We start from the raw sequence: 18,409 nt of genomic DNA on the forward strand, positions 1-18,409 counted from the left end.
AGGAAAGGCTTATGAGTGAGTGAGTGGAACTTCCTTGGCATCGCTAGAGAGGAAGGAATGTAGGCGTGGAGGGGCGTGACGAGGAGGAGAAGAGGCAGGTCAGGGAGAGTGGAGTTAACAGACGGGCAGAAAGAACAAGCTTCTGTTGTCATTCCGTTACCTGCTAGAAAGCCAGATCCTACAGTGTTTGCAAATGCTCCCATTCTGGAATGATCGGCGCGAAGCAAAGGGATGAAAAAAGACTAGCAGAATGCTCTTCCTAATTCATACTTGATTTGGATTCAGATATAGTTTGTAAACTACTGACGTCTGCAGAGAATTAGGAACCTTTCTGCCTTTTTAGTAAACATTCCCATTTCACAGACCTTCATTATACTCTTCCATTTTTCTACTAAGAGTACAAGCTTTCGATTTTCTTGCTGTTTATGTCGCCTGATGCCAGCACTACGACGCTTCAACAAAGAGCGCCTGGATGTCAAAAATGAGATCCACACAAAATGAAACAGACATGGGTTTCTTTGGGATTCATTAGGCTACAGTCAACCCAGTGATGAGACTTTGGCCTCCTGTCACAGGTAGCCTTTCAGATGTTGGATGGCGATGCTGTGCTGTACCTGGATGGCCCGGTCGATCACCTTCTGAGCCATGCTGGGTACCACAGCTTTGATCATGGCAATCTCAGGAGCTGCCACCTGTACAAGGAGACAACGGTCAGGTTCATCGGGGGGGAATCAGTCTGCTTTTTGCAAAAAAAAATTTAAAGAATATACTAACAAATGTACAAATTTCACTGTGAAAAAGAGAAGTGCTGTACTGTTGTTTCTAATCGTAAGGAATTAGAAGTCCAAATAGAATTAGATTATTGAAAGCCTGTGCAAAAGCTAAACTTTTGGGAAGATCACACCATTTTTTACATAATATGGTACAGGCAAACTAAAGAAACTATTTGTCTTTCAGCTACAAACATGCTACAACATTCCCAAATGACAGTGGGTGGATTAGTCAGCTGTCATTTGCTGTTGATGAAAGGAACAGTGAGACAGTAAGTGAGTTTTTAAAATGAATGATTGTTCCATTTCATGTCAACTATACTGCATGGGATGGGCAGAGCCTAAGTTCAGTACGAACATTGTTCTCAGTTAGGAAAATGACCAAAGTAATTTTCCCTGGTGTGAAACTGCCTGTCCACTTCATTTACTGCACCATGGAATGGATACATTTCCCCACAACAAAAACAGAGGGCCCAGATTTGACAATATTCCATTACATCCTTAGCTTTATTTTATTATTAGCCTATTAGCTTGGAACTATTACTACTTGAACTATTACTAAAATCTCTTTTGCCCAAGCACAGCGGCCTGTCTCAGTGTTACTGCAGTGTTGGCCCACCTTGTTGCCCACAGTGTCCATGAGGTGTGCTGTCTTCAGCACCAGCAGCCTGGCCTGCTCTATCTCCAGGCGAGACAGGCCGATGTCAGCCAGGATGGTGCCCTGCTCCGCCAGGGGCTTGCCAAAGGCCACTCTCGTCTTCACCTACCAACAAAAACAGGAGTACCGCCCAGAACAGCAGTACACACGGATGAAATGGAAAACGTCCTGCATTTACAAGGCATTATGTTTCTTAGATGAGTAGCAGGAGAAAGTAATGTCTTATAAGTTATACCAAAGGCTAAGTCCATTAGCTGCCTGGTTAAGTGAAAAAGGTCTGAATTTTCGAACTACAGATGGGGCGAGATCTCATGGTGCAGGCCCTGCCCTGCCCTGCAGCCGGTACCTGTTGAGATGTGGTGTGTGTGTGTGGGCAGGAGGCAGGCTGTGAAGCTTCACAGTTATATCACATTCTTCACTTCACTGTCTGCCTTCCTGTTCCCTTGAAGACAGAGCACACTTTAACAAAACTGAACAGGTATGTAGGAGGGGCAAGTGGGAAATGTGGACTACATTCTCTCACATGTGCGCACCCCATTACGGCTTCTATGGCCACCATTAAACTCTCCATATTTAGGTTCTCCTTCTGAAACTTCTAAGGTCTGAAATTGTGTTTTCATAGTTCCTACTGATCCACGACAGGGTCAGCTGATGAGAACTGTTGAGCAACATTGGAGACCTAATAAGAGCAGTTCCAAACGAGAGGAGGCTGTTCAGCCCATCAATCACTGCTTGCAGCCATTTGTCATCAGTCACAACACTCTGTCACTGGCCCGGCGCCAGCGACGATCTCATCCAGCCGTGCTCTTGCAAATAATTCTGATGTATGAGAAAATTTGTTGACGACTAAAATGTTGCCGGTGGGCCCTCAGAATTTATCAGTGGGATGCATAATGAAACCAGGAGCACCGAAAAGCCTAGCCTGCTGCCGCTAGCGAAGACGCCCCAGCCCTTACCCTCTCCTTCATGAGCTCCAGGGCCCGCTCCGCGTGTCCCACCAGCCGCATGCAGTGATGGACCCGGCCCGGCCCCAGGCGGCCCTGCGCGATCTCGAACCCGCGGCCCGGCCCCAGCAGCAGGCTCGAGCGGGGAACGCGCACGTTCTCGAACACCAGCTCCGCGTGGCCACCTGTCAGGGCAGCACACGGCACAGACCACGATCGCCTCGTTTCCAAGACCGAGGCAAAACAAACTCCTCCTTATAAACCACCGCGTTTGCTGACTTTTTATTTTACGGGTTATTTTTCACAACACTCAAAATATTTGAAAAGACTCAAAGACTGATTTTCTTTCTCCATGTAAATTTTAGCACATTTTTCAAAATGAGGATGAGGACAAAAGACACTGCCCCTTCCTTTCCTAGGACTGCACCTTGCTACAACTGCCAGTTTCACAGATTAACATCTTCGGATCGCTTTCAAACAGCCTAAACATGATAGTTTACATTTCTAAGGCTGGGGAGGCATGTTAGAACTGAGCAACTTTGCAGCACATGACCATCATGGGATCCACACTGACAGCTAAAGAGACAGATCACCCAGACAATTTCCAGTCATCTAGTCACTCTTATGACTTCACATGGTGAAGAAACATACTGGATGCTTTGAATCTCTTAAATGAAAACCAAGGATTTCGGCATTACCGAAACGCGACAGGAAACATTTTTTTAATGGTAAAGTTTTGCACAGCTAACATACTGTACTGACATTTGGTATGTTTGTGATATACAGCAAGTAAAAGGCAGAGTTTGCCTTCCATTGATTTTTAGGAGAAACATCTGTGTGGAGCAGCACGACATGGTACTTCCTCTGAAGATTTTACTTTTCTCTATCTCCAGGTGCTCCAGTTTTCTCCCATCTCCCAAAGACATGCTGCCTAGGTTAATTAGTGTCTCTGGTTTAAATGAATTCTCATCATATGCTATATAAATACAGTATATATTTGAACATTGCTGTTAACACACTACCTAACCATAACTCCACTTCTAACCCCGATTAATTTTTAATAGAGCTTATCTTATTTCACAATTTTAAGTGCCTTGCAATGTGAGACTTTGTTTTACCTTTGATCGCAGGTAATAGTTCATTCCAGGTTTTGGAGTGCTACTTGTAAAACAGATACAGAGTTCTGGGGTACAATGTTTGGAGAAAGATGGAGATATCAATGAATCAGGTTCCCATGTAATTAGAGACTCCATTCACCAGGGGTATTGATCTATAACATGAAAACCAGACCAGATCTGCATGCCTTAGATATGCACAGTGCATGATGATTAATGATCACCAGCCCATGTTGTTTAAACATGATCTGTGCCTCCTTGCAGCAGACATTAGCTGACAGTGCTCACACGGTACATTCAGCATGGCCCTAAAGCTAAATCTGGACATTTCATCTGATCAGCAGTGACCGAGACAGACTGTAGCCAAGCATTTGCCAACAAGCACTGTGCCTGACTGGCAGGGCGGGCCGTCATACACTGTGCAGTAAGGAGGCTGTCCATTCAAACTGCCGTTGATCTGGAAAAAGAATCTAGATGATAAGTTAGGGAGGACTTGCAATTATGATTTTTTTTAAATGTGCATGATAATATCAAGCTTCCACAAATATACCGGTGTTTATCAGTACCATACTACTCTCTGTTACAGTGCATTATATTGTGAAACACTAGAGATAAGGGAAAAAAAGATAAAAACATGATTTCTTATCAGATAACACTAACTGTTCAGAGAAATTTAAAGACATAGCATGCATTATGTAACTGACAAAAGTAAATCGTTAATAGTACAATTGATAATGGTACAACAGCTCTGTAATGTGCAAGTAAAAACGTCCCTGACTGTGACTGTAAGGAAGACTGTGTATTAAAGCAAAAGTGCTTTATGTTCATTCTCAGCAAAATATACAAAACCAACACTTCCAAATTATGACAATCTGTGGGAATCAGGACAGCTTATGCTGAAATAAGCATCATACAGTAATTTTGTTTTCAGTTGGCAAGTTGTGCTGTTATGTCATGTGGCCAAAATGTTAATTAATGTTTTCCCATTCAAAATAAGTACCTGTCCTTTTCCCTCGAACTTCTTTAACCTTCTCGGATTACGGTGAGCCTGAGCCCAACCCAGCAGGCACAGGCCACAGGGTGGGGCTACACTCTCGATGAGACACTGTAATAGTTATGAAACAAGTACATTCCTGGCTAGACCAATATCCCACCTGGAGCATCTTCCCCTCCATAGACCGAGAGAGGGCGCACAACCCTCACTCCAGGAGTATCCATGGGAACCAAGATCATGGACTGCTGCTTGTGTTTGGGAGCACTGGGGTCGGTCTTTCCCATGAAAACACACAGCTTACAACTGGGGTTCAAGGCTCCTGTGGAATTAAGGACTGGTCAGCAAAAAGGCTCATCACGTGCCATCTGCAGATGAATGAATAACGGTTTTAGAGGAGTTAATAATCATCTCATGTTGCACAGATTTGGATTAAGTGTCATTGGATGCAAAGCTCAAACACTAACTCAGGGAGGATAGTTTATTTAATTATATTATGTCAGATGAATAAATACTCAATTTGGTATAGCTGCTGCACCATAAAGCAAAAAAAATGTATTCTAAAAGTCTTTTTTATCAATATTGACTTCCTAATTCTTCATATTAATCAAAATGGAAGTATAAGATTCAATAAAGTGTGCACATAAATTAGTTTTACCGTAAAGGAACTGTTTTCAAATATGGTACTGAATCACAGCTCAATCGCCTAATAAAATATTTCTACAGAGCAACTATAACTGAGGCACTAGGATTATGGCAATATAGAAACTGGAAGCATTTCTGACCTGATGTCCACCACTTATGTCCATTTAGAATGTAGTAGTCCTCGTCCTCTATTATTGACGCTTCAATGTTCGTGGCATCTGACGAAGCAACCTGTCATTCAGAAAAGCAACAGCTCTCAAGATCAACAGCTCATCAACAAAGAATTTCAAAGTGCTTCCCTGTTGTAACCTCTTGAGGATGCAGGTGTAGTTCTATTAAATCATTTGAAGCCTAAAGCTCTCCGACATTCCCCTAGTGTACATCGTTATCCACTGCATTTATATGCTGTTTTGTTTATGCCCAATACGGGAGTTATGGATGGAATTTCAGATTATTTCAAATATTCCAATGGTTGTACATCCTGAACCATACAGCACCAGTAATGCGAGAGACAAGCAGCAATTAAGGCTTATTTCTGTTCTGTCCAGGAGCCTGTGAGGTTATTTATTGGAATGGGCATGAAAATCTGGATTAAATCAAAACACTGGGTGGGTATCTGCAAATAAGAAATGAACATGCTTTGTTTGCCAAACTTTCCTTTCCTCTCCCCCCCCCCATCAGATTTTTTCCTGACACCTGAGGTTTATCATTTGTGACTGATTACCAGGTCAATTTTGATTTCAATTCCTATATCACTGGTGTTACATCTTAAACATCTCCTGCTCCATTACAAGCCTACTGTACGTCTAGGTGAACCTTTTACGTGTACAAGACAATCTGAGGAAAAACACTGAAGAAATAATTCACCTGCGGCTCCGTCATGGCGAAGCAGGAGCGGATGGTCCCACTCAGCAGGGGCGTGAGCCACTCCTCCTGGTGTCGCTGCGTGCCGTAGCGAATGAGCACCTCCATGTTCCCGGTGTCCGGGGCAGAGCAGTTGAACACCTGCGCACACACCGGGACAGGGTCACGCACAGGCCTCCGGCGAGGCGCTCGGCAGATCCCACCAGTAACACCCCCGGGCCTACGAGCCGATATCCCAGCCGTGGCATCTAAAAGACCCGATCCTGTACACACACAGCCTGCGTGTTTGTCAGGTGTACGACTGCTCCGTCAGTTCATTCCTGCATGCCGGATCTCGGCCACCGACAGCGCGCGCCCCGTTTAACCACGTCCGCCAAGCGTTGCTCAGAGGCGGCGCTCAAGCGGAGGACGGGGATGAAAGGGACGTAGAAGACGACAGCGAGATGAGGAAGGAAGGAACAGCAGCTGCGACACAGCGAAGCCAGGGGGGCTGGCCGGCCTCACCTCCGGGGCGTACAGCGAGTGGCCCATCAGCTCGCACAGGTGGGCGTACTGGAGGTTGGTCAGGCCCGCCCCGAACTGCGCCAGGGGGTCCAGCTCCAGGGGAATGAAGAGGTTCCACAGGCCCGCCACTCGTGCCTCCTCCTGGAGACACAGCCACACGCGTCACAGCCCAGTGGCACCCGCGGGGGCCTTCAACACGGCGGCCGACTCGTGGGAAATAACGCACCGACGGCAACAACAACGAGGATTTTAATTTTGATCTAGACAGATATGATCAAATATTGTTTTTAGTTTATTTTAGTTTTGGGCGGGATGGGGCTTTCAATACCAGGGATTAAGAGTCATAGCGTAGTCAGATGTAGAGCCATGTGATCTCACAGAAGAGAAGAATATTTTCCATATTGTTTTCTCAGAAGATCAGACGGCACTATACCTGCACTATAGCAGCACCATATCCAGTGTCCAACTGCACACGCAAACACTTTTTTTTCCCCAATCCGTTATTTGACAAGCAGAAATAAAAAAGGAGTGCTGCGGAGTGAATAGAAAACAAGGAAATAAAGACTGTATAAATAATTTCTAAGTCCACGGCAAAGGTCCCGAGTTTCTGGGCCTCCCTTGTGGCTCACATTGGAAAGGCATTCTCCTGAGCAGAGGCTGAGCTCTGCCACTCCAACGTCACGGGTTCGAGTTTGGGCCAGGTCGCCGGCCAACTTTAACTAGGCTTCCCTAGGCGGGGTCAGGAGACATGTGACTCGCAGGGGGAGGAGTCAGGAGACATGTGACTCGCAGGGGGAGGAGTCAGGAGACACGCGACTCGCAGGGGGAGGAGTCAGGAGACACGCGACTCGCAGGGGGAGGAGTCAGGAGACACGCGACTCGCAGGGGGAGGAGTCAGGAGACACGCGACTCGCAGGGGGAGGAGTCAGGAGACACGCGACTCGCAGGGGGAGGAGTCAGGAGACACGCGACTCGCGGGTACGTGGGTCGAATTTGTAGTTGCAAGCCGAGATGTGACAAACACCCAACACGCCATTCCAGAATAGGGTGGACTAAAATAAAATAAATACATGCCTTTTTTTTTTTAAAAAAAAAAGAAACGGTCCTGAAGGTCTAACGACAGTGGCTGCAGTTCTGTACCTTCAGCTGCTCCACGACGGGGTGAGTGGTCCATCTCTTCTCGGACACCTGGTGGTCCCGCAGCTCCTGCTCCACGGGCAGGATCCGGGCGCTGATGAAGCCCTGCAGGCGGCCATACAGCTCCTGGACCGCGGGCGGCAGGCCCTCAGGGGAGATGATTAGCTGGCCTGGGGCGGGACGAGAGGAGCTGCCGCTGCCGAAGGCCCTGCGGGGTCCTGCTCCTGGGTTTCCCACCGGGACGGACTTGAAGATGCGGAAGCCCTCCTTCACGGCGAAATCCCACGCCAGCTCTGCCATCTGCTCGGCCAGCTCCCCCGTGCTGGCGGCGTCGGCAGAGCTGGCCTGCCCTGTTTAGGGAGACAGAACCGATTACCCACCCAGCTCACAGCCTTTGCTTCTCCCAATTCAGGGTCGCAGGGGAGCCCGAAGCCATCCTTTTCAAGCAATGGGCGCCAGGCAAGCCCTCCGAAGTGTGAACTCCCCCGCACAGCCCCCCGAGCAGGCGCCCGAGGGCCCGGAGGGTCTCGCCGTACCTTTGAGGTGGCGCTTGTAGACCCCCTGCAGGATGGCGGCCACTCGGAAGAGGGAGAAGGCCATGTACGTGTTCCAGCTGTCCAGACGCTCCAGGCCCATGTGGCTGCTGTACAGGGAAAAGATCTCCTCCGCGCTGGGGATCCCAAGCTCCGCCAGATCACACTGGCTGATCCCTGGAAAGCACAGCAAACCTCTGGATGTAACGGTGCCTTCCACAAATCCCCGTGCTTCCCATCTGTTGTGAGCCAGATCAGGCGGGCTCCACCCCGGTGACACGCACCCCTGAGGACTGGGAAACCAGAAGGCAGAAAGTGTGCCAGGCAGCTGTAAGCCAAATCAGAAATGGGGTCCCCCAATGTTGAGAGTTCCCAGTCCAGGACAGCCAGGACCTCCGGTTTCTCCGGGTGAAAAATCAGGTTATCCAACCTGGACATGAAAAGGAAGGGAAGACAGGATGTCTTAGCATCTTGTTACAAAAGATGTACTACACACCGTTTATGGAATCTCTGCCAACATTTCCCCCCCCCCATCAGAGGCCTTTTGGTATAGACTTATATAGAATTACTTAAGAATATTACATAAGTCAGTTTTCTTTATCCTGACAGCGAGATGCACACCTTGCTTTGTCAGTCATGCTGAACTGTTTAATGTAAATCAACTTCCATAAAATAAAGAAATATCCAACGACCGAAACCAGAACAGTTGGTAACTAACAATGTATATATTAATATGTGCAACAATTTTATCAAAGTACTGGTACTTTCTTGTGAGCTTTTTTCTTTTAATTTAGCAAGCTAGTCCTGCGCTGTTTCGTCTCCCAACAGCAACAAACACCAGAAAAGCACCTTTAGGAAGAATGTTTCCTCACGTTCAACACTGGATAGCTTTAGCTTCACAACACAAAGAGACACCTCCTATAAGCTACCTCCCGGAAACAATGAAGTGCTTTTCCCTTTTAATAAGGAACACTCCCGCCTGGGATCAGGGATGCGAGGTGCAGGGCAGCGGGGAGCAGAGTGGCGCACCTGAAGTCCCCATGCACCACCGCCGTCCTCTCGCTGCGGGGCAGGTGCCGTGGGAGCCACTCCATCAGCCTCTCCATGGCTGGGATCCGGCGTGTCTCGCTGGCTCTGTACTGCTTCGTCCAGGTCTGCACCTGCCGGGCCACGTAGCTGCCTGAGGGGCAGGGAGACGCAGAGAGAGCATCAGAGCGCGAGGGCAGGGGAGATACAGTACAGCCACTAGCCAAGTTCCCCTCTCTAACAGCTGAAGCATCCGAGATTCCAATGCTCCTTCTGACTTCTGACCTTAACGCACTGGACCACAGTCATGGTGACACCCATCGCTGCACAATAATAGAAAATAAGAGACAATTTTCTGTTTTAGGGCATCTGTAATGACCAGGCGGTCAGAACATCAGTTTAATGTCTTGTGGGAAGTACAACACCACCTACAGCACAGTGTCCTCTGTCAATATACCAGAATATCGGTACAGAAATTCTGATTCAGAGGGAAGAGCACCACCTACTGTCACAAAAAAAAACACTTTCTAGCAGCAACTGAGCTTTCCTTAGAGATCTGCCTTCCCCTGACTAGGCCTAGCCTTGTTTAGAGTCCTGGTGAGACCTGGTGAGATCATTATATACAGTATTAATGCTCCAGTTATATTTGTATTAGGGTAATATTTGTTTCCAACTAGCCGAATACAGCAGTTAGGTGGCACTGGTTCGCTGCCTCATGGCACTGGATCCCTGGGTTCATTTCTAGACGTGGGGTGCTGTCCGTTTGGAGTTTGTATGTTCTCGTGTCTGTGGGGTTTTTTCACAGGGTGCTCAGTCCCAAGACGTACTGGCTTGTTGGAAAATTAGCCCTAGCTCATTTCAGTGTCTGTCTGTTTGTCTGCCCTGTGATGGACTGCCAACCCAAGTTCATTTACTTCTTCATTCTCTGTTCTACAACAGAGAATCTTATTCCATCCCAGGAATGAAGGCACATTTTGTAAAGTCATGTAACCAAGAGGCGAGATGCAGGACCATCCAGGTCTTGTAACAACGGGACAATCCCTGAAAGAGCCAAGTCTGCTCTTACCAGATTTCCCATAGTCCTCCAGCCCAACAGCCTTGATGTCCACGCTGTGGATCCGACAGAGGACTCGGACCATGGCTTCATACACCTCTCTCCTCTCCTGCCTGTCCATCCCTGGCAGGGAAGGATCATGGAATATCCTCCCCGGACAGTATTCCATCAGGAAGAATGGAGTTCCAATAACGCTACACAAACACAGGAGATGTGAATGGTTTTGGCATGTTGATAGACATTTTTAGAATGTGCAGTTTTAAGACTGCAGAGATGAGCACTTAAATTAAAAGATACCCGATGACATGTTTTAGACACAAACACATTTTACAAAATTACAAAGACCTCTTGATCCGACAGCCACCTATAATAAAAGTGCACACATTTGTCAGTTTTGATGTTCATTTCTCTACAATGAAGTATTAACTCTTTAAATGCTTAGGTTTTACTGCAGTTGTCTTATAAATGATTTCTTTACTCATCACACTACTACTTCACAGTCTCCTTGCATTTCCCTGCAAGAAGGCTGGAAAGACCTGGATCAGTACCTGCAGCTCCTCTTACTGGTGCTCTGACAAAATGAGCTAGAAAGCAGACATTAACCTTCCTGTCATTTCAGTTTCATTGCTTACAAGATGAAATTATATAAATGAGGACATCCGTAGACTTAAAAATCAACAACAAAAGGAAAACTACCCTTATAGTCCAGAAGTATTAAGAGATTGATTCCCTTTTTACCTCATAGAAATGAAGAGAGAAAGTGCCCAGAAAGAGAAACTAAGCAGATTTCATATCTGAAGGACTTGCATCTGTCTGTATAAACCACCCACATTAGAAAAATCAAGCAATATAGTCCAAAATACACCAAATATATTTTTCCCCAAAAATGTCTAGGTTACAACTGATAGATCTAGCTGTATAATGCAGGAACCAAAACACTGTACTACACTATAAGACATGGTGTTCACCGATCCTGGTGAAATATTTCTGAAAACAGATGTACTCCTTGGATAAGAGCTAGGAGCCATTATCGCCTCATTGAAAATGCCTATCTGTCCTGTACAGCAGAAGAAGATAAAAGGTTGGCACTATCTAGCCTACTTCTAGTTCCCTGCAGGAGTGGATGGTCGCTGTTAGGTTAGCAGGTAGCAGGAGGGGCTGTGGGCATGCTGCCATCACCTGGGGTCCTCGCAGAGGGCCATCACTTTGGGCACAGGAACTCCAGCGCTGCTCAGGGCCTTCAGGACTCTGCAGAACACATGACCGCAGTCTCACTGCACTCACTGGAGCAGCATGGCATCAGAGCTCCATGAAATAATACATTTCAGTCTCCCTCTCTGTATAAAACATACCCCTGTTTGCAAACGTTTAGGCACCCCTGGTCAAATTGTATGTTTCAGTGAATCAATAAGCTGAAATAAATTGACACAACCTCTGTGTGGTAGAAACTTAAACTTGTAAACTTTGCACACAGCTGTGAGTGGTGAACTGTATGCTTTTCCTGGTCTTGTTTCTGTACGGTAATGAACGCTCCAGGCTCTGTCGGCAGTGTGGGGAGTGACAGGCTGGAGAGGACTTTACCGGCTCCCCGACGGTCCTGATAAAACTGGGGCGTCATGATCAGGGAGGCAGAGAGAGACAGTGTAAGAATTCACTGGACCTACAGCAGGATTCATATTTATTTTCAGCTGATCACTATGTGCATGATAACCACTGTTTCTTTTAGTTGATCAATGTTATTTCTATTAATGCTTGATACTTTTCATCATATATGTCTATATACTGTATACACATTTGGTGTATGCCACAATTTTGGATGGCGATGGAGGAATAGGGTAGTTAAGAATGCTGGGTTTGTCTCTGAACTGTTAGAAGCTTTGCAGCTACTGACTGAAGTAGCTGTGGTAAAGTGTAAGTCACATAATAAAGAAATGTTTCCAGTAACTTATGATGAAGAACAATAAAAATATCATAATTATAATCCAGATGATTGGGGCATTGGTGCATGGCTACAATCTGTGCTAGGAACATGGGAGGGTCTCTGGTTCAATACATATTTGTGGGTCTGGTATTATTCGTAATTATCATATTGTTAATATCCTGCTTGAGCAACATGTGGACTAAAGCTGCTGCTTCTTTGCTAACTGTACGCCATGAAGGGATCATGGGGGTCAAAACTGATTTCATGGGAAAGGTCTCTACATCTCTTATCTAGTGGCAGAACCTGATTGGTAGAACCCTATGGTTCTAAGGAGGGAATGAAGAAGATAAGAGAGACGCCTGGGAAGTGAGATAATAATATCATTTCTTGTTTTTGTAGTTTTTTGCAAACTATGCAGTCTGGTGGCTTGAAGTAGGGCTTTGTGCTCAAATATATATAAAGATGCCGCCTGTCCTTGGTCAGTAAGATAAGGGACATATATTTGGTAAGCTGGCTGTATGCCCAGAACATGAAAAGAACTAACTGTTGTCTAGTCTGATATAATTAATTGGCATGTGTTGCTGTCTTATAATGTGTCATAGTAACTCTTTGTGTTTTAAGGTATAAAGGACCATCTTCAGCTACTTATTTTTTTGGTGGTTGCAAGCCGGACTTCCATATGCATATGAATGAAGAGACTTCTGCTTCACAGACACCTGAACTTTGTCATTTGTTTGACACTACACAAGGAAGGGTTACTTATGCACCCTATACCATTATGTAACCATACACACCATATACTGTAGTACATTATGCAAAGGTACAGTGGTACAGTGGTGGTCATGGTTATTTGAGAGTGTGGCTTTACATGACTGTTCTCTCCACCGAACACTCACAAATCTCAGGACACTGCCGTACTGTATTATTGTTGCGGCCCTTATCTGTGGTGCATTCCAGAAACAGATTCAAGCGGCCTTCAGAAGAACAGCGAGGCGAATGCGCAACAGAAAGAAGGGCAGAACAGCACACACCTGAACTCCCTCTCCACGGCGTGTGCAGAGGGCAGGAGAGCGCCCGGGGGCTTCTTCCGCAGGACCAGGCGCCGCCCCCCCGCGGTCACCAGGTACGTGGGGTTGGACTGCCCGTGGCTGAACTGCCGCACGCCGAGTGGCTCTGGAGCAGCCGAGAGCAACAGGCCATCAGGGGACAGAGAAGAAACAGCAGCCTCCCTCAGTACGCCAGGGGCCCCATGACACGCACTGCTCTGCTCTGCTAGTGACCCCACTAACCTGGCTCTCAATCAGAAACCAAGATGAGGAAATCGGGGCACTCCAATGAAAGTCACGCCAATTAATATGCAAAATACACACATCACTCACGTGTCAACTCTTCAGAACTGCCCGTCAGCTAGAAGACTACTGCTAGACACACACACGTACACACACTACAGGCCAGACGCCTGAACTGACACAGACACGCACGTCCAGCCAGGAAGGTCGGAGCACCTGGGGACTCCAGGGACAAGACCTCCCGCAGGTGCTGTCCCAGCTGCTGGAGAGGGAGAGCCATCTCTGGCCTGACGGCGCGAGTGCCGGGGACAAACCCGCTCAGGGGGAAACCCAGCGTGCCCTGCAGCTCCCCTATTGCAGCTCCCGGGTCTCCAACCTGGCGACGACAAAAACACACACGCACTGATCGCCACGACAACAAAAAACCCATCCTCATTCTGCACTCGGGTCAATTTCTCAACTGCTGCTTTTACTCGGTTAGGTTTCTTTGTGTTTTTTAACTTGTACTGTATTTCAAATCACACTGATTATTATTTTTATATATATGATTATTACTAATGTCTTCAGTTGGCTTATTTTTCTAAAGCAATTGACTTTTACACACATTTCTGCAACCGGGAACTTGGCTGAAGCCGAGTTAAGCTCGCTGATCGAGGGAACGAGACCGGTGCCCATCGGGGAACAGTCAGAGGCTGAACCCTGCGAGCTCTGCACTGCTGCCTGAGCTCTGCACTGCTGCTTGCTCCCTGCAGGCCGTCACTCGCCTTGATCGCGCGAAAACCCAGCTGCTGCGCCGCCGTCACGTTCTGCCCCAAGTCATCCAGAAACACGGACTCCTCCGGGAGCACCCCGAGGCGCTCGGCACACAGCCTGTAGATCCTGGGGTCAGGCTTGCACATCCCTTCAATACAGGACTCCACAACCTGCAGGAAACAGGAGGACCGACACGGTCAAGGCCAAACCCTCACTCCCCCCTTTTCTAGTGAAGAGCTTCTACTTAGGAAAGAAGGAAAACCAAATATTTTAAACAGGAATCCCATGACAGAAGCAGGTGAGGAACGTTTCTAGCATATCTTTCTTGCTTTGAGTCTGAAAGAGAGTTCATGTCTTTGGAACTAGGGTTGTTAAACTGCCAAATCCAAACAATGAGAATAAAGAAATGTTTCCCAATGCTTCTGCTCAGATTAATTAATTGATTGAAACAAACAAGCAGGAGCAAGGCAGAAGCCACAGAAAACCCTGGGGCTTTGGGGACTGGAGACTTTGTTTTTAACAGGAAAGGCTAGACGCACCACACTGAACTGGGATCGGTCCACAGGGAGGAAGGTCTGCCCGTCGTGCAGGAAGAAGTTGTTGCTCAGGACGGCCGTCTTCAGGCCCTCGGCCCGGACGCACTGGATGGCCTCGGTCATAGCCGGCAGCTGCTGGGCCATGTGTCCCGTCGTGAGCTCAGCAAGGAAGAGGTCCACTGGGACAGAGCAGCCAGCCTGGGACACGGAGGGCAGGAAAACGTGTGTTGAAGAGGCAGGTGACCTACTGCACCTAGATCAGCTTCCTTAAACACTTCCTCTTAAGTGACGCCAATCAGGAATTAAAGATTAGAAATATTTGGATTGTCCACCCGAGTACTGTATATCACAAACAGTCAACAGATAGAGGTACCAATAATTTCAATGGTTACTCAGTGAAATATCAATTTATAAAGGAATTGGGCTCCAGGCACTTTACAAAAGTTAAAAGACCAACTCAGAGCCAGATGATGTAATTTTACCCATTTGCAACTTTCTTCTATTCTTTACAGCCTCTTCCCAGACAGGCTCCTCTTCAGCGAGTGCATGGCCACCACATTCCCGAGTCCAGCGGATCATCAGGCTTGAGCCTGTCCTGGCTTCTATAGCGTTTAGAGTAGAACACTGCTCTGCCCTGGATGGGATACTAGTCCACTGCAGGGTTACCCTCAGAAACTGGGGCACTGCTGGGTGCACTGGAGCATCTGGGGGTAAAGTACCTTGTTCAAAGGTACAACTGCAGCATCCTCAGCTTTCCAGTAGGGGGTCTGGAGCCCTAACCCCTGCTCTACGCTGCTCTTTCATATCTCATTTAATAGGATATAAAACATTTCCCACTTACTATCTCTGCACACTCTTTTCCAAAAGCATCGATGAATTCCGCTGCGCTCATCTCTCCTGTAATGAACCTCTTCCACGCGCTGCTCTTGTCTCCCAGTCTCATGGCTTGGGCTATAGTGCCAACAGGCACAGCATGACGCAGCTCCAGCTCTGGAGACAAGAAAGGACAGGCTGTGCTAAACTGAACGGACTAACTTTGTGGATGCCTTATTCTCTTAGCAGAACCCGAATGTTTGGATAACAGAATAATCCAGCTTCATGCCAAGTTAAAGTCGCACTCACACCAGGGCCAATTTTCCCAGAAGCTGACTAACCTGCTAGTACGTCTTTGGACTCTGGGAGGAAACCCACACAAACCTGGGGAGAACATACAAACCCCACACAGACAGCACCCCGGGTTGAGAATCGAACCCAGAGCCCCAGAGCTTCAAGGCAGCAATTTTGATCACTGCGCCATCATGCTGCCCTCTTTTATATCTATCTATTTTCTAATTGCTTCATCCAGTTCAGGGTCGCAGGGAAGCTGGTCCCTTTTCTGGCAAGCAAAGGGCAGAAGGCAGGGAATGTCACACCATTACAGTGTAAAATGTTTCGTTTCAGATAAGTTAAAGGTTTCGGTAAGCTACAGGGAAGGTCACAAGGACTAAGTCAATTTGTGTGACTGTTCCAAGAAACCTTTTTTGGGACAGATTAAAAACTCAACAACAGGGACAGACAAAGGTGGGCTGAACTGTGTAAAATATAGCCTTAGTAAAAAGCCTGAAGTACTAATCAAGGGGCACACAGTGGGGCAGACAACCCTGGGACCAGACAATCACAATCCAGCAGGTTTATGGATCTAAATCAACTGAAACATTTTGTATTGGCCACATACTGTATCAATTTGGCTGCCAGGTTATTTTGATTTAATACTAGACTTTCTAGTTAGAACAAACACAGTACATCACTTCGCCACCAGTAGGAGTTAGTTCTCAAAAGAAAAACTATTAATCTCATTTTACGAGCCTTATAAATATTATCGGGAGAGGATATCCAAATGTTTCAAGATGCCTCCATAGCTCATACATCTGCTCAACTTGCGCTGAAGGAGGTGCAGTCTTGCTCGGATCTCTGTGGGCGATTGAACATGTGAAATGTACGAGGCAGCCTGGCTAAAATAGTTCAAGAGGCAAACCTTAGCTCTTTGAATTGCAATCCGCGTTTCTTGCGCTACAATCAAAAATATTTCCCTCGAAAAGCATTTTCTTCACCCACCTGCTGCATTCTTGTATGGAGACGGCAGGAGCACACCTCCCATGTCGAAAATGACAGCTTTGTATGTCCGGACATGTGCCCCACCCTTCACAGAAGCTTGTCTGAGTGGCCATTGCACAGAGCCCAGCTTCTCCAAGCCTCTGAAGAACGGCGAGGAGCACCGGAGCAGCCGGGCAGCACACATCACTGGGCTTTCTGCATTAGTAGATGACAGAGATTGTTACATATAATATGCATTATAAAAAGGAATATAATAGGGGCCAATTTGAGAGCCAAAGAAGGTTCAGAATAAATCAGATACAGCCAACCCTGGACCAGAAGGTGTTTTATATCATCCTTAAATCATCAGCATGTCAGGTTTCATAGCAAACCCAAACCCCACCACCACCACCTAGAACTACAGTCACAAAACAAAAGGAAGGAATTCAGACCCATCCTTCTGACCTTGTCAGAGAACCGATGACTCCTGGAAGACACCTGTGCCACAGTCATGAGGGCAGGGAGTCACCAGACCCTGCTCAGCAGCCATAAACACATTTACACAGAGGAAGATTAGACAATTGCTAAACTAATTATACTGCTACATTTCTGGAAAGCCACACAACACTTTAATAAAATTCCCCAAACTTAAATGCATCCTGAATGTTTTTTTTAGTATTCCTAATGAAATAATACTGTATATTCTTGTCTTTACTTACTTCCTAAACTACAAAGAGTCGCCAACATTAAGTATCACCCGCAAGGAAACGGACGACTGATCCTAATTCTTTAGGGATTGGGGTATCGAGCAAGTCAAAAAAAAGTAACGGATAACTAAAATGCTATTTACAGTAAAAAGCAGCAGCGAACACTTACTCAGCAAATTTTAACGCTCAGTTTATACATTCAGTTCTTTCTATATAGGTGAAACGTTAATACGTTGTACTGTCACAACACGATCTATTTAGTGAATCAGAAAAAGCAAATAACTTCTTAGTCGTCCAGTAAGTTTGCTATTAATACAGAAACGTCGCCGTATTCTTAAACTACGTTTCAGTGTTAAAGTTGGATTTAAACTCTGCACTTCAAACGCGACAGAATTTCATTATTATGTTTTATTGTGTTACGAAGTTCATAAAGGTTTAGGCAGTTAATTTTCAGTCTACAAGACGGTGATGTTAGTCAGGCTAAAACAATTTAAAGTAACAAATCATTTACAATATTACAGCGTGCTCTCTAGTTTTGTTTTGCAGCACGTGTAATACAGGTGTAGCAGAAGAGAATAACGACTTTTTAGTATAATCTACGTTAAATAGCAGCATAGCTTGTTAAAGCAAGAGTTCTCTTCCTGATCTCAGTGCTGCATTCACATTCATTTAACACGTTTTGCCAAGTTGTCAAAACATGCATCGCTTAATTTCCTAACGTCAGACGCTCCACTTACATGTCTTGTTTACTGTAACACTACAGGGCGGTTAATAGACATCCCATGTCCAGACTTTGCTCGGCGATTAACTGGAATTGCAGAAATGCATGCCCCCAGCTGTCTTTATGGGATAGCGCTGGCCGTGACCCCCGTCACATGACGAGGGAGCG

At 46.5% G+C, this 18,409-nt stretch overlaps 1 protein-coding gene across 4 annotated transcripts in view; it reads right to left on the bottom strand.

Moving 5' to 3' along the window:
* Positions 1-18,408, bottom strand: part of LOC148641785 (acyl-CoA dehydrogenase family member 10-like) — a 19,813-nt gene extending 1,405 nt beyond the window's left edge. The window contains exons 1-21 of one of the 4 annotated variants that reach the window (XM_088618315.1): positions 18,258-18,405; positions 17,279-17,348; positions 16,835-17,029; positions 15,582-15,730; positions 14,744-14,938; positions 14,216-14,374; positions 13,644-13,827; positions 13,194-13,335; positions 11,421-11,489; positions 10,254-10,435; positions 9,191-9,341; positions 8,446-8,591; positions 8,165-8,338; positions 7,632-7,978; positions 6,492-6,632; positions 5,991-6,128; positions 5,264-5,354; positions 4,642-4,800; positions 2,385-2,557; positions 1,390-1,533; positions 615-692 (exon numbers count right to left, since the gene is read on the bottom strand). In XM_088618315.1, coding sequence (XP_088474441.1) covers positions 615-692; positions 1,390-1,533; positions 2,385-2,557; positions 4,642-4,800; positions 5,264-5,354; positions 5,991-6,128; positions 6,492-6,632; positions 7,632-7,978; positions 8,165-8,338; positions 8,446-8,591; positions 9,191-9,341; positions 10,254-10,435; positions 11,421-11,489; positions 13,194-13,335; positions 13,644-13,827; positions 14,216-14,374; positions 14,744-14,938; positions 15,582-15,730; positions 16,835-17,018 — 3,006 coding nt within the window. In that variant the 5' untranslated portion in view covers positions 17,019-17,029; positions 17,279-17,348; positions 18,258-18,405. Of the gene's footprint in view, positions 1-614; positions 693-1,389; positions 1,534-2,384; positions 2,558-4,641; positions 4,801-5,263; positions 5,355-5,990; positions 6,129-6,491; positions 6,633-7,631; positions 7,979-8,164; positions 8,339-8,445; positions 8,592-9,190; positions 9,342-10,253; positions 10,436-11,420; positions 11,490-13,193; positions 13,336-13,643; positions 13,828-14,215; positions 14,375-14,743; positions 14,939-15,581; positions 15,731-16,834; positions 17,030-17,278; positions 17,349-18,257 lie in introns of those variants that run through there. The other 3 variants (XM_088618316.1, XM_088618314.1, XR_015929831.1) reach the window with 3 other exon arrangements.
* Between the last annotated feature and the right edge of the window lies 1 nt (position 18,409).

The sequence above is a fragment of the Lepisosteus platostomus genome, chromosome 24, assembly GCF_059453375.1.
Source record: "Lepisosteus platostomus isolate fLepPlt1 chromosome 24, fLepPlt1.hap1, whole genome shotgun sequence".
In the NCBI taxonomy this organism is placed as follows: domain Eukaryota; kingdom Metazoa; phylum Chordata; class Actinopteri; order Semionotiformes; family Lepisosteidae; genus Lepisosteus; species Lepisosteus platostomus.